Genomic DNA, 15,977 nt, shown 5'->3' on the forward strand with positions numbered 1-15,977 from the left:
CTCATAGGTAGGAAAAAAAATATTTTTCGCAATTCATATATTTACAGAGCGAATTCATACGTGTTCTACATATAATTCATACATAATAGCTAGTTCGTATTTTATATGTTAAGAGGTGTTTATACCCTAACACTTCCTTGTATATATATATATATAGATATAGATATTACATATTGATCAAAGCCTAGTTTTAGATTGTATCTCTAAATTTGAAGTTAAAGAGAAATAACAAATTAAGTTTTGATCTACATGTAATTTATAAATTTGATTATCTAATTTAAGACATAATAAAAAAATAAAATGAAAATAGAAAAAAAAATATTAAAGTGGATTATATGTCAGTAGGTTGTGACAAGTATTGTAACATATCCCCCTTCTAAGATACTATATGATAAATTAATTTTTTATATATATAATTTATACTTGGATATTTTTTTGTATTTGGAGTGGAGTGTAGTACTTTGTTGCATTGCATTAGTCACATTCCACCATTGTAGATCGCCCATTTTGAAACCATTATGTATAAAATGTATTGTATCCTACAGCTTCAAATTCGAAGCGGAAGTGCAGCAATTGTATTCTAAATTATCAACCAAACTAAGATTATAGTTATGAGCAAGCATTGGTAAAATACAGTGCACGATAAAGTTTATAATCTTTTATTTATTTTGAGAAAGTTATATTTAATTTTCATTTTTTTATTGCAATTTGATCATTTGATTATTACCTTAGATCAGCACCAAAATTAAATAAAAGAAGGCAATGTCCCAAAACGACCTTTTGGATCCCTAACAGTCACAATTATATTTTCATTAATTTTTTATTTTTATTTGATTTCGAACTTCTGAGAAAAAATCACAATATTTTACACAAATGACTAACGCATTAAAACACAATTATTTTCCCAAAAAAAAGAGAGTCCAAAGTCCAAACATATTTCACTATCTACCTGTGTACATATTAATTTATTGATTGATGGATTGATTAATTATTCATCTATTTTTGTAGTGATATTGTCCACACTACGCTCAGCCACATATAAAATTACTTCTCTAATTATGTATCTCCAGCATACAATATTATATTTCCAGCTTATCATAAAATAATTCCAAATTGAATTAACTTTGAAATTATAGCCCCTAACTGAATTGTTGAAATTTCATCATCGAACATGATCAAGATGCTATACCTCTATTGGCCCACCGTCACATGATATTAACTATGTAGGGTTTTTTTTGTAATGATTCCAATTATTATATTAGTAATGAATAAGAAATTTCAGTGGATCTTATCCGCGAAATATATATAGAAACGAACAGTTGCAGGTCGATATATTATCCCATATAAAGCAAGTAGAAATGTTATGCAATATACTTTACGTGAATTTTGTACGTAAGTACCGTTCATATTTAACATTTGTTAATGTTATTTTTTTATTTTAGATACTTATTTTATAAATTACATAAAAATCAAATATTGTTTTATCCATATTCCCTTTAACTTCAAATAATTAATAAAAAGAACAATTTGATCTTTAATTTTTATATATGTAATTACAATAAATTAATGATCTTAATAATAATTTATGAATTATTAAAAAAAATATTAGAGAATGCTAAACGTGAGTTGTGCTCACATAAGATACATAAGTTATAACATCACATTTCTCATAAAATATAGTACTAGTAATTACTAATTCAGGCTGCCATTTTAGCATAGATTTTGACACCATTATTAATTTCCATCAAATGGCGCAAATTATTTATCAATATCATAAAAAATGAAGATTTAGTTGCTAGTTTATCGAAATATGTTTATTCTCAAAATACATTTAATAGACTTACTCTTTATCAAAATTAAATTTACTCTTCTCGCGACGCACAACAATAATTATATTATTATTATTATTGTCTCCAAGGGGACACCAAGCGGTGCGATCTCCTGAATGTGAACAATGAGGTCCCGGGTTCACTGCTCCCCCTCCCTAACTTCCCCAAGTCAAAAAAAAAAAAACAATAATTATATTTAAGAGAATATATATAATTAAAAAAATAAAGATGACACATAAATATTAGAAGGGTTCTCTAAGGTAGTCAAAATCAGTAGTTGTCCACAAAATAGTTTCAATAAATTGTAACTAAAATTAAATGTTTTGGACAAAAATACCCTGTATTTTCTCTATGAGGCACTTTCCCGTGCAACCGGTTTCTGAATGACTCTTCAAGTGTCATTTGTATGTTGAAGTAGTGTCATTCGCAAATGTTAAAGTGTAATTTCCCGAATAAAGTAGTGTCATTCTGGCAACCAGTTGCATGGTGCAACTGGCTGCACATGAGTATTTGTGTTTTTCTATTGCACATACAAAAAACATTGACTCTCTCTTTCAATTACTTTCGCATTCCATCTCGCTAAAATCCTAGTTTGTCACTGCACCACCACAAGTGCTCTCTCTCTCTTTCTATCGTTGGCTCGCTACTATTCTCGAGTAGCCCTCTCTCTCCAATGAGTTCCAACAGTTTAAGGAGTTGCAAATTTACAAGAATTATGAGATGCCAACCTAGATCTAAGAAGATCTGGAATGAAATGGTACGAATTTGTATCATCTGTTCTAAGATCTGTCGTATCAAAGCGCCAACTAAGTCATAAGCACCACCATCGGTACAAAAAAGGAGAAGAAAATACTCTCACACCATCCCAGGGTTTACCTCCGTCGTCGAGTGATGCCTTCCTTTTGTACAAAAAGACCAATTTGTACCATTGGTAACAAGAGGATAAAGAAAACATAAAGAAAACATTTTTAGCCGGAATTATGAGATGCCAATCTATATCTAAGAAGATTTGGAACGAAAAGGTACGAATTCGTACTATCCGTTCCAAGATTTGCCATATCAAAACGCCAATTCGATCATAAGCACCACCATCAGTACCAAAAGGGAGAAGAAAATACTCTCACACTACCCCAGGGTTTATCTCCGTCGTCGAGTGATGCCTCTCGTTAGTACGAAAAGACTTTCGTACCATTCATAACAAGAGGGTAAAGAAAACATAGAGAAAACATTTTAAACCGAAGGAGGATTTACCTGCGCCGTTGAACCAATTCGTACCGTTCGTAACAGGGATTTAGCTAGATTTACAAATTCCGTGTTATTTTGTGTTAATTTTCTCATATGATTATTAATGGTAATGTTTTGAAAATGAATGAAATGGTTATTCAAATTTTGTTTATCAATTATAATTGGATTTGTTAATGTTATGTAATTATAGACAATTTTTGTAATTAGCAATATATAAATAATCTATTAATTTGTGCTAAAATTAAATATGATATTTGTTAAAATTATAGATTCATCATTGATTTAAAATGAACCAATTATAAAGCTATAAAATAATATAACATTGAATTAAATTAAATTCAATTAATAAAATTAAATATAATTAAAAAAATCAAGATTATCATTTACAAATATCATTCTAAATAATAAAAAAATCAAAATTCAATCAACTAACCTACATAATCGCCAAAATAAAATAATATAATTTTATAATCTCCACATAATCATTATATATAAAAATGTGTTTTACAAATTCGTCATTTTTGTAATCAAGTTCTAATTGTATACATGAATTATTTAATATATGAATAATTCATCAATATATTCAACATATGGATAATCTAATGATATTTCTCTACTTATATTTATCTTAAACTTCTCAACTTATGCATTTCTTATTTCCACTATTTAACAAAAATGGTTATATGTGATAATTGTCACTATTTAAAAGTCTTAAATTTCATATCAAATTTTTAGTAATCATAGTTAATTGGAACATAGTGTATAAAATGATTAGAAATAATGTTAAACAAATTATATTTAATTGACGGAGTAATCGAGGTTAAAACCTAAATAAAAAGATACTTGAATCTCACAACGACTTTTCATGGGATTTCAATTTCATCATTTAAAAACCTAAATAAAAGGATATATCATCCCAACCAATAATCCACATTTATTTGGTGGAGTGGTCTAAGAGCCTAGAAATTAATATCTTTCAAACTGTATCACCAATTTAATTACGTAATATAAACACTTTTTAATATTATTTGACCAAATATATATATATATATATATATAGGGAGAGGTTCAAGAAAGAACCATAAATAAAAGAAGACCGGAGAACCATTTTCAGTCATTCGATCATCAAGATCTACGGTGGATGTATCATCTTGTTGGATGAATGCAGATCCTGGGTTCGAATCTTGAAGGGAGCATTTTTTAAAAAAAAAAAAATTAGTGCATTAATTTTAACAGCAAATGCATTAATTTTTACAGTGGATGCATTAGATTTGATGGTTCTCTCGTTCTCACAAACAATGTAGTTCTCTCTAGAACCACACCATATATATATATATATATATATATATATATAATATATATATATATATATATAGACATACACATAGGGGTGCGCTCTAGTGGGATTCTCTATTTTTCGTGAGACACTGAGTACAATGAATAACATATACTCCCTCCGTCCCACTTCAATTGGCACTTTTGAGTTAGACACGGAGATTAAGAATAAAGAGTGTAAAGTAGGTAGAGTCCACTTATTTTATGTGAGTAGAGAAAGTAAGGACCACATACTATTTTGAGAAAGTGCCAATTGAAATGGGACAAACCAAAAAGACAAGTGTGCCAATTGAAGTGGGATGGAGGGAGTATGTACTAATGAACAAGGTATAGTATAGGCAGTATATACTGATGAATAACGAAATTTTAAAAAATTGGTAATGAATAAGACATATATACTGATGAACAAGGCAGTATATATATACTGATGAATAACGAAATTTAAAATATTTTGCTCCCTCCAAGATTCGAACCATGAGAAAAAAAAATTCGCCCTCTAGGCACAATATCAACCATAGGATTGATAAAATAAACGCACGAGATTGTGTCTAAGATCTCACTAAAAATAGGGGGTCTCATTGGAGCGCTTTCCTATATATATATATATATATATATATATATATATATATATATATATATATATATATATATATATACAAGTCTTTAGGTCCGAATATTATTCAATATAAATAATTTGGAATTTTTCATTGTTTCTTATATTTGTATGGATGGTAAAACAATTTTTTAAATCAAGTTTGTGATATGTGAAAATATATAAATGCTAAATAGATTCGAGCATTTATCGACATGTCTGTGTGATTTTAGTTAATTTTTAAGCTTTTGTTATTTATTAAATTTGTTTACGTCATTTTTTAAATTGCCTTTTAGTTATTTATTCTATTTATAATTAATATTTTGTATGTAATGATCGAGTTTTTATTGTGATGAATAATCAATTATTTGTAATAAATCAAATGTACAAATTCAAATGTTTGGATGGTTACTGAGTATTGTTATATGTGTTTGAGACTATATTAATAAAATAGCTATATATTTAATTGGATTTGCAATGAGTACATATATATATATTTAATTCTAAAATGTGTTTTTATTTTAGTTTATATATATATATATATATATATATATATATGGGTGAACTAAAATAAAAACACACTTTAGAATATAAAATAAGAATCATTTTCAGTTCTTAAATCATCAAAATCTACGGTTGATTCATCACCTTGTTGGATGAATTCATGGTCCTGAGTTCGAATCTCATAGGTAATAAAAAAATTATTTTTCGCAATTCATACAGTTACACAACGAATTCATACGTCTTCTACATAGAATTCATACATTTTACCCAATTCGTATTTTATATATTAAAAAGTGTTTATACTGTAGCCTTCCCCTATATATATATATAATAATTTATATATATATATATAGTGTATACTGTATTTTCGGTGGTTGAACCGTACTATCCTCATCGCTTTGGATTAATAATTTATTGACTCTTACTAAATTCTAGTTTCATTATTTCTATAACTAATTTTTGCAACAACTTATATTAAAAATCTTGAATTCAACATCGATTTTTTCAATGATCATCAATGACTGGATAAGCTATATAAAAGCATTAGATATACATAAAATGTTTCACATTGAACTTATAATAGTCTCCACCAAGTGGAGAGCTTAAAAACATTACATTTGCCAATAAAATCTAACTCAAGAGGTAAAGCTGAGACTTGAGGCACTCGAAGACTCTCCTTTTGTGAGAGTTCTTTGGTTTAATCTCACCTGTGTGTAGTGTAGTTTTTTCACTTTTGTATGAGTAATGGTCCGATTATTTTTTCATCTTTGTGAAGTGTAAAAGTTACGCCTGCATGTGAATGATTCATTTGATTATATAATGAATACCTCTTGTAATTTAAAAAAAAATAACATTACATTTAATAGTTATTCCTCCAATGGGTATTTATGCGAGTATGAATCTAAAATGAGTAATTTTTTTTGAGAAATATGAGTGTGAGTAATCAGAGGGTATTTATACTATGTATTATTAATATATTTTTTTAAAGAAATTACATTATTAATATCTACTCCATATAGAATGTTCGAGTTTTATTGAGATAAATAATCAATTATATCTGCTTATCTTTAACTAATTAGATATTCTATAAATTCAAATGAGTTTGGTAAATTAGCATTTACTATTATATGAACTTGGAACGAGAACAGGCAGTAAAACTAATTTTGAAAACAGATTCGAACATTAGTCAACATGTCTTTGTAAATTATTCTTTGATTGTTAATATTTTGTTATTTATTAAATTTGTTATTGCGGTGGACATATTGTAACGGCTCGGGTAATTATCGATTATTGTTATATGTTTTTGAAACTAGAGCAATAATAAAATCTATATAATATATAAAAGCACAGTTTTAACGGCTATATTTTGCCGCCATTTTTTAAAATTTCAATTTTTTTTTTCTTTTCAGTTGGACTATCCTACTTCTTCGCACATACCGTGAATTCAGTTTTCATATTTTTCTTTCCATTACTTTTCTTAATTTTTAATATTCTCTCTCTCTAATATTTGTTCCTAATTACTATTCTCTCTCTCTAATATCTATGGCTAACACCTAACAAGCCCACGATCCTCCACCTTCCAACATTTTCCTCCACCTTCTAACATTTTCTTTTCATTAATTTAGAAACGAGATTTCTTTTTCACCTAGCTTAATTTCAAAAACATTGTAAAATGCCAATAAAAAAAATAAAAAAATGCCATGCTCTCTGAAATTCATAGAATGATAACGGAAAAATCAATTCACATTCACATCCGGAAATTCGGAAATATCGTGAACATAAAAGAAATCTCCATCGATAACAATAACAAAAATTAACATATTTGTTATTATTATTTATTAATTTAATTTAATATTAGATTGACAATTACTTATCTATTAAGCAAAAAAAAAATGATTAATTGGACAATAATTATTGATTCTCTTTAAATTATAAAATAAAAGTAAATTGAAGAGTTTAATTTTGTAGTAGCATGTCTATTCAAATTTAGTTAAATCAATTCCACATTTTATTTTTGAAAATGAATGCCCTTTATTTTTTTTGCTAACTCATTGATAAAAAATATTTGTCAATAAAATACACAATAAAAGTTTTGATGCATAGAAAATTAATTGATGTCATGTTTATTCAAATTACATAGCATGTATGCATTTATGACTCACCGATGAAACCATTTTTCAGATAAATTTTTTCTTATTAAAATCGAAACCCCAACTAAAATAATGCAACATCATTATTCAATATTATAAAATTAAACTTTATAAATTGACCATTTTTATTATGAAAACGAATCACGTCTTTTCGCAAAATCAATTCTTTGGATGTTGTATAGAAACTTTATTTTATAATTTATATTTAAACAAAATGACCACATAAATATGATTAAATATACAATCCAAAAATATACTATTAAACTATATGCAATAAATAGTTTTGAATATGTTAGAATATTATATGATATATAATGATACTCATTATCATTTATACTTATTTTTGATGGTGCATTTATATATTTATACACATTATCAATGAAAATCATAATTGGTAATTGAAAATTTATATATTTTTGAATTCGTGTTTTTTATTGAAATTATGTCGTAGATAATTTAATTTTTTTTATTTAGATTTATAATTACATTTATTTATATTTAAATTATATATATTTAATATGCATATTTATTTATTTAAAATATCTTTCATTTTCGAAACTGATCGTGCATCGCACGTGTGGGCATGTGCTAGTTACTATTTAATTGCGACTGAGTCGTGTGTGAATGCATCTATTTTACACAGATTTGGGTGACTAATTATATATTAACTTCATTATTTTAATTCGTCGCCATGCTCCTTCACTATGACGGAACCTATCAATATAAAATTAATTTTATAAATTTTAATTATAAATTACCGTAATGTAATCACCGTTTCATTAAAAAAAGGGTTAATTGCCTATAAATATACAAATTATACTCAAATTTTAGTTTTTAATCAGATCTATTTTTTTATTAAAAAATACATAAATTTTTAATTTTGAAATTTGACATGACTCCAAAAGTTCGTTGGCCAATAACTAGATTGTCTGAATTCTGATGAACAATCCAAAGGTACCGTTGGAAAGCTATTGACGCTATCTTTCTAATGATACTTATATTGTTGGATTTTGGTCACCAAAAGTGGTCGAAAAAAGAAAAAATATAGAGTTTTGTGACCTTAACTTTCATGCCATTTTTTTTACCACTTTCGATTATCAAAATCCAAAAATATAAGTATTATTAGAAATATTACGTTAAGAGCTTTCCAACGATACATTCGAATTGTCTATCGGAATTCTGACAATCAATTTATTAGACGACGAACTTTCGACTCAGATCAAACTCCAAAAATATAAAAGATTATGTATTTTTTGACCAAAAAAATAGATTTGGTCAAAAACTAAAATTTGGGTATAATTCGTCTATTTAAAGACAATTAGCCCTTAAAAAATCGATACCCTTTCATTAAAAGCTGTCCTATTATTATTAATTTTGAAATAGCTACCCTTTCATTAAAAAAGATTACTATAATTTGCAGAAGCGGACAAGCGGTATTATCATATGCTCATGAACCCATCCAAATCACAGAAAAGGATTATAAACAAAACGTACTTCGTTTCAACTTTAAAGAGCATTTTGACTTCTAATTTAATACTTTCTGCTAGCAATTCAATCGAAAAAAAACTTAACAGTGTTTTAAACAGACTAGTTATCAGATTGATCATAGCATATCCAAAGTATAAAATAAATAAATAGACATGTAGTTATATTATATAATCAATTAAATGGAAATAATATTGTGTTCATGTGAACTAGAGACCCTTACCAATTTTTCACTGAAAGGAACGACGAACAAATATTTTTAATATCTAAAGATCCTTTGACGGTGAAATCGAATTTAAAATTTTTGATGTTAAGCACTAATTATGTTATTACTAGATCAATACACGGATGCAGTATGAGTTCATTTTTTAATTGTTGAACAAATAATTATAAAGATCATACGATAATGGATTCGACCCGAGATATTTGATAATTACTAATATTAACCATTGTGTCATTAAACCAACATATGAACACACATATGATCTCTTTACTTTTTACCTGATGAATGAGTAAATTTAAACTATCGTTATCAATAATTATTTGATCATTTGGATCATCCAATCATCCAATATCTTCAATATTTAATGGATTCTCTCTCTTGCACATCACAAATATTGATCACAATTCGACCACACCTATTTTGATAGATTTATCCATGATCACTCCAACTATTCAACCACAACATTTTATATTATTATTATTATTATTATTATTATTATTATTATTATTATTATTATTATTATTATTATTTTGATGAATTATATACTCCCTCCATCCCAACTAACTTGATCAATATTTCTTTTTAGCCCGTCCCAACTAACTTGATCAATTTGCTTTTATGGAATAAATATAAGAAAAGAAACATCTAATCACTTTCACTTTATTACCAAACACATTCAAGACACTAGTTTCTTAAATTTAGTTTCTTAAATCTAGTGTCGAAAAGAAGATAATCAACTTAGTTGGGACGGAGAAGAGTAATAAAAAAATTATAATGAAAATTTTTGAAATACCAAAAAAATAAAATTGAGCAATAAATAAAAAATATATCATTATCAAGAAATAAGAAATTAAATTAATAACATAACAATACAAAATTACAAACAAACTGATTGTGCTTCAAACAAATCTTCAAAATATTACACATTCAATTTAGTGTGTATAAAAATATAACAATTGTGGTCTCATTTATAGAGAAAAAAAATAGTAGTAGTAAATTTTTAATACTCCCTCCGTCCATGAAAGAATTTCCTAGGAGGGAGTGACACGGGTTTTAAGAAAAAAATATTATTGAGTTTATTGAGAGTGGATAAAAGGTAGTTGAGTGTATTGGAAGTGGTGAAAATGTGTTATACTTAATTAATATTGGGAGTTGTGAAAAGTGAAAAGTAAAAGGATTATAAGTGGTGGGGTATAGTATAAAAATAGGTAGGAAGTTCTTTTGTGGACGTCCCAAAAAAGAAAGATAGGAAGTTCTTTCGTGGACGGAGAGAGTATTTTTTTATTAAAATATATATTGATTTTTTTTCTTAATACCTAAATAAAGTATGTACAATCAATACTTTTTATCTAAAAAAAATGAAGAGACCACAAGGGTCTCATCTCCATTGGCAGAAGACCAACGGTCGGTCTCTTCCAACACTTAAACAACACTATTTTTAATTACTAGTAATTATCTATGTGGATAGTCGATCTCTTACTTTCAAGTTGCTATTATAGATGGCCTTAAAAACCGTGTGATGATAAATTTGAACTTTGAGACTTTTAATCTCATATATTATCCACACTATCATTCGAGGATGAAAGGATACACATATTATATTAAAGGTCTGTAAATCCAATTTTTTAAAAAGAAAACATCAAAGCTCAAGTATTTTGAAAATTTTCTAGGATTCGACTCGAAAATAATTAAAAGAAAGTCATATATTTCTTCTGTTCATAAAAAGTAGTTATTTTTTGTCACTTTAGAATGATCACAAAAATTAATTATTTCTTCATTTTTGAAAACTATCTAAACACATGGTGGATCTTATTTTTCACTCACAATATAATTAATTATCATTATAAATACTATTTCCTCCGTCCTTCAAACATCTTTCTCTCTTTTTGTTTTGGGTCGTCCTCAAAACATCTTCATAATTTACTTTTAGAAATAATTGCATTTACTATTACTTTTCCGATCTTCATTTTTTTTCCGGACTTATTTTTCACTCATTAAATACACAATTAATTTTTATTAAAATCTGCATTTTCCTCTCTTAAAAAGATGTTTGGATAATGGATAGAGTATTTTTTAAATGGAATTATTTATCCACTAATAATTCAATTATATTTTTTATTAAAATTTGTGTGGTCTTTATTAAGTTTATTTTTATGGACGGAGGGTGTATTTTACGATATTTATTTCACAATTGACGATTTAGCCTGGCTCTGTGTGTCCTGTAATAACGTTGCATTCCGTAGCTTGTGGCTCATCCTAAATGAACACAAAACAAAGTAGTTGACGTCAAGAGTGACGGCGTTAATGTCAGACACTCAAATTCCCTCTCACAATAAAGCGTGATGGCGACGCCCGAACCCATACAAAACGCCACCTCCTTTAACCCGCGATAATTACAGTCAACTAAACGTCCCGTTCGTGGGCCCCACACTCCATTTTACCATCCAACGGCTCCGATCATCTCATCACTCAATCTTGCTCCAGATGACTGATTGGCCCTTTTAATTTGTTTTCTTTTTTTCAATTTTGCTTTATTTATTTTTGAGATTAAGTTTTTTTTCTCATTGGCGGACACGTTATCATCACGAGGTGTCTCTTTTTGTTTTATTTCAGTTCTAAAAATCCAATAATTGGAGATCATTTCTGGCAGTAGAAGATGTGAGAATCATATATGTTGCGAGATTCAAAGTTAATAAAATGGACGAATAATTTGAGATCAAATTTAACTAGTCAATAATATTTTGCGTCCGACAGAGACAGTTATTTCTACCACAGACAAAATGTTTCTTGGGGAGAAATTCTTATCACCTGGAAATTTTTAATTTTGTAATTAAAATATTTTGAACAATTGTTCTATGTATGTTTTATGATTATCGTAAACTGGTATATTATGCAGTAAGAAATAACTATTTTTGGACTATACTTCGCCACTATAAATATTTCATTTATCCTTATTTTTTACCTTTTCACAACTATCGATACTAATTAAAATACTTTCATCCTTCTCAATACACTCAACAATATTTCCTTCACGCTCCCTTCTAGGAAGTTCTTTCGTGGACGGATGGAGTATTATTTTAAAAAATCACTCATAATTATTTTATTTAATTAAGATACGTGAATTATATTAATTCATACCTTATCCGCATATACTCCATCCGTCCCGCGAGTCTTGACACGTTTGGGTTCGGCACATGAATTAAGGAGTTGTAAATTAGTGTTTTAAGTGTGTAATTAATAAAGTATAAAATTGATAAAGTAGGAGAGAGAAGGTAATAAAAGTGATAAAGTAGGGGAGAGAATATAATAAAGGTGATAGAGTAGGAGAGAGAAGGTAATAATTATTACCCAAAAAGGAAACGCGTTAGGATTTGTGGGACGGCCCAAAAAAGAAAACGTGTCAAGATTCGTCGGACGGAGGGAGTAATAGTTAAAAAAAATGGAATTGCGTCTCTAATGGCTTCTTTACGGTATAGTGAGATGATGCTATTACGTTAAAAAAAATATTACTTTTAAGATTGGTATGAAATTATTTAAAAATGAAGGCATTATAAAAGTAGTGCAAGGGAGGGCATGCTTACTTTCCTGGAAACCAGCATTTGATTAGATGTCTTTACTCGATTTTAATACATTTAAGAAGAATAATAAGATGACTTTAGATTAAATCATTTGAAGTCTTAATAATTTGGCGTGAGTTTACTTTTAAAAAAGGGTTGACCGTACAAGCTGAGTAAGGATCATGCTCAATCTAGTATACAAAATTTTCTTGAAAATGTTTGCAATATGATTTGAATATATGAGACGAATGGAAGCACCGAAATAGTATACAAAATTTACTCATTTGATAGAAAGCGTAATTGATTTGTTTTTGGTTTTTAGAAAGCGAAATATATATATACTTGTCAGGGAAGTGAAACCAAAACATAAAAATAAAAGATAAAAAATACTTTGAGCACAGTATAATTCAACCATGGATTATTTTAGTTTTTAAAGGTTGAGTTTAGCACCGAGAATCGCTCTTGCATTATAGTGGTGGATTCAATTGCATAAGCATTGCAAAATCATTATTAAACAATAAATAAGTTGTTTAATGGTTGTTTATTATCTTTACACACAAATCAATTATGAATCAAAATATTATTCATGACTATTTATTTCGATGTGTACCAAACATATATATCTAACAATTTAATACATATATTAAATAAATTCCTTTTTCTATAAGTCATCATATACGGAGATCTATTTTATTGCTCTCTTCGTCCTACTGTAAGTGGCTCAAATTTTTTTGACACGAAAATTAAGAATAAAGTATAAATTAGTTAATTAAAAGTGAAAAGGTTTATATTTTTTAAAAGTTAAAAATTTCTATTTATAAACATAAGTCATTTATAATGAAATACAAACAATTTTTAGTTTTTAGTGAGAATGAGGAAGTATTTGTTTAGTTGAAAATAAGATAAGGATTGAACACGGTTTCTTTTCCATATTTGTGACACTCCAAAAAGACTTCCACATTTAATAGATGAGGCATTATATGCATGGAGTAACGTGCCAATGTTACTACCGTACGAAAATGTCCATAAATTTATTTTATGTGATGGAGAGTAAAGACTCAAGAGGATCGAATGAGTAGCATCACCCTTTAAATTTTATTTTCAATCCATCCAGATTTTAAATTTTAAAATAAGATTATAATGTGAAATTAACGAATTAAAAATTAGTTTTTCCATCCACAAAAGTATACAATTTCTGTCATTTTGAAACATTCTAGTATAAAGAATATATTTATTTATTTATTTTTAGACACAATTTCATCAAAAACTCTTTATTTTTCATCATTACTTTGTCAATTTATTCATAATTAATTATATATAGTTCACTACAAAATTGAGTTATATGTTTGATTTTAAAATAGGATTATAATTTGAAATTAACGTAATATATTAACCCTATAAATAAAAAGATAAAAAATGTGACAACACAGATATAGTACATAAAATGCCTGCTACCAATCTGTGGACACGGACTTTGTCTTTCATTTGGGAAGCCAACGACTTTTTATTTAAAAAAAAAAAAAGTAAATAACTTAGAAACACGGCAAATAATGTGGCATCTTTTTATCTTTTTACAAAGAAACGCGCTTTAAGATTAGCCCCTCTTTTTCCCAAATTCTACTCATTTTTCTACTTGCACCTGTCCCACCATTTTGTCCTAAACTTATCAATCTATACTCAAAATTCACATATATAAATATAATATATCTTTAAATATTCATATTTGAATCCAAAAATCGGATTTTTTTTTCCTTTTCCCAATCTCAAAGTGTTAGAATTACATTCCCTAGCCAGCAGCAATCCTCCCATCGCCTCCGTCAGGTCAAAATGAGGCTTTTTTCCGGAATAAAAACCGTAAAAAGGGCAAAATAAAAATAAAAATAAAAATAAAAATGAAAATGAAAAATTGAATCAATCCTCGAAACCAGTTTTCTGCCAAATCGCATTTCTGACCCTGCTGAGATCTCTGCCCTTGAGAGTCCTCCCGATCCCTTCGTGCACCGAGAAGGAGGAGATCCTAGTCCTCGCCATTTGACGCGCCAGAAACTCGTGCGGCGGAATCCGATCGCCGCTCTCCTCGCAGTCGTCCTCGTCGTAATAGTCGTCGCTCTCTCTCCGGCGATTATCCATGTACTCGTCCTTCAGAATCTTCGACCAGTCGGGGACGTTCACCGGCAGCGACGACGGACCGCCGACGCGTCCGTTGCCCCCCGCCACTGACGACGGTTTCCGTGAGAGTCTGGAATTACTCGTCTTGCGAATCTCCGGCGACTGCGATCGCACCGCCGCGTTCCAGACGTCCGACTCGTCGAGCTCGAAGATCATCGGATCGTTACTGAGAGCCTGATCGTTCGGGAGGAATCTGTAGTTTGCTCTGGCGCAGTAGCTTTTGGATGCAGCCATATAACTCAGAAAGAAAGGTCTGATGAATAAATCCTCTCTCTCTCTCTTTTTTGTGTGTATTTGTTTGGGCTGACTATTTCCTCTCTCTATAAGCGTGTGGTTGTTGAACTGTGAAATGATGAGAGAGAATTTGTTCTGCCAAGTTTGATAGTTTAAGATGGAGGTTTTGATCTGCTTTTATAAAGGGTTGGAACGGATAAGGTTCCCCCAACTCTCTTCTATTTTTTCACTTACAGGTGGATGCCAAATACCAGTTTTGACCCCGCCCCACAAAACCAAATAAAATGCCACGTCGCTTTATCATTTTATCCAAACCACACTGCTTTAATTAATTACTCGTAATTACCAAATTAGTTACTTTATCGCCAAGTGGTAATTCTTTTCCAACTTACTCAAAGGTGGTAATAGGTAAATATTCACAATTTTATTAAATGTGTATGTATGAAAATGCTCATTTTATAAATATATGTATTCTATGTTTAAATTAAATAAATGGATTTAAATACTCTTATATATTGATGGTATTATTTGATAAGTCAAATCAATGCAGCACTTGACTCATAAGTAATCTCGCAGCATGGATGAGTTAAGGCTTCACTCCATTAATGTGGATGCTCTTAGATACTAATTCATAATTGCAAGAAGCGTTTATTT

The 15,977-nt window shown here is 28.7% G+C and overlaps 2 protein-coding genes across 2 annotated transcripts in view; one reads left to right on the plus strand and one right to left on the minus strand.

Moving 5' to 3' along the window:
- LOC131000554 (uncharacterized) overlaps nt 1-15,977 on the plus strand; it is a 407,676-nt gene that overhangs the window by 137,614 nt on the left and 254,085 nt on the right. The gene's annotated exons all lie outside the window — the stretch shown is intronic.
- LOC131000615 (protein S40-4-like) lies at nt 14,643-15,528 on the minus strand. Its single transcript, XM_057926627.1, has one exon. It carries the CDS (start codon nt 15,321-15,323, stop codon nt 14,832-14,834), a length of 492 nt encoding a protein of 163 aa, XP_057782610.1. The 5' UTR covers nt 15,324-15,528; the 3' UTR covers nt 14,643-14,831.

The sequence above is a fragment of the Salvia miltiorrhiza genome, chromosome 8 (assembly GCF_028751815.1).
Source record: "Salvia miltiorrhiza cultivar Shanhuang (shh) chromosome 8, IMPLAD_Smil_shh, whole genome shotgun sequence".
Classification (NCBI taxonomy): Eukaryota; Viridiplantae; Streptophyta; class Magnoliopsida; order Lamiales; family Lamiaceae; genus Salvia; species Salvia miltiorrhiza.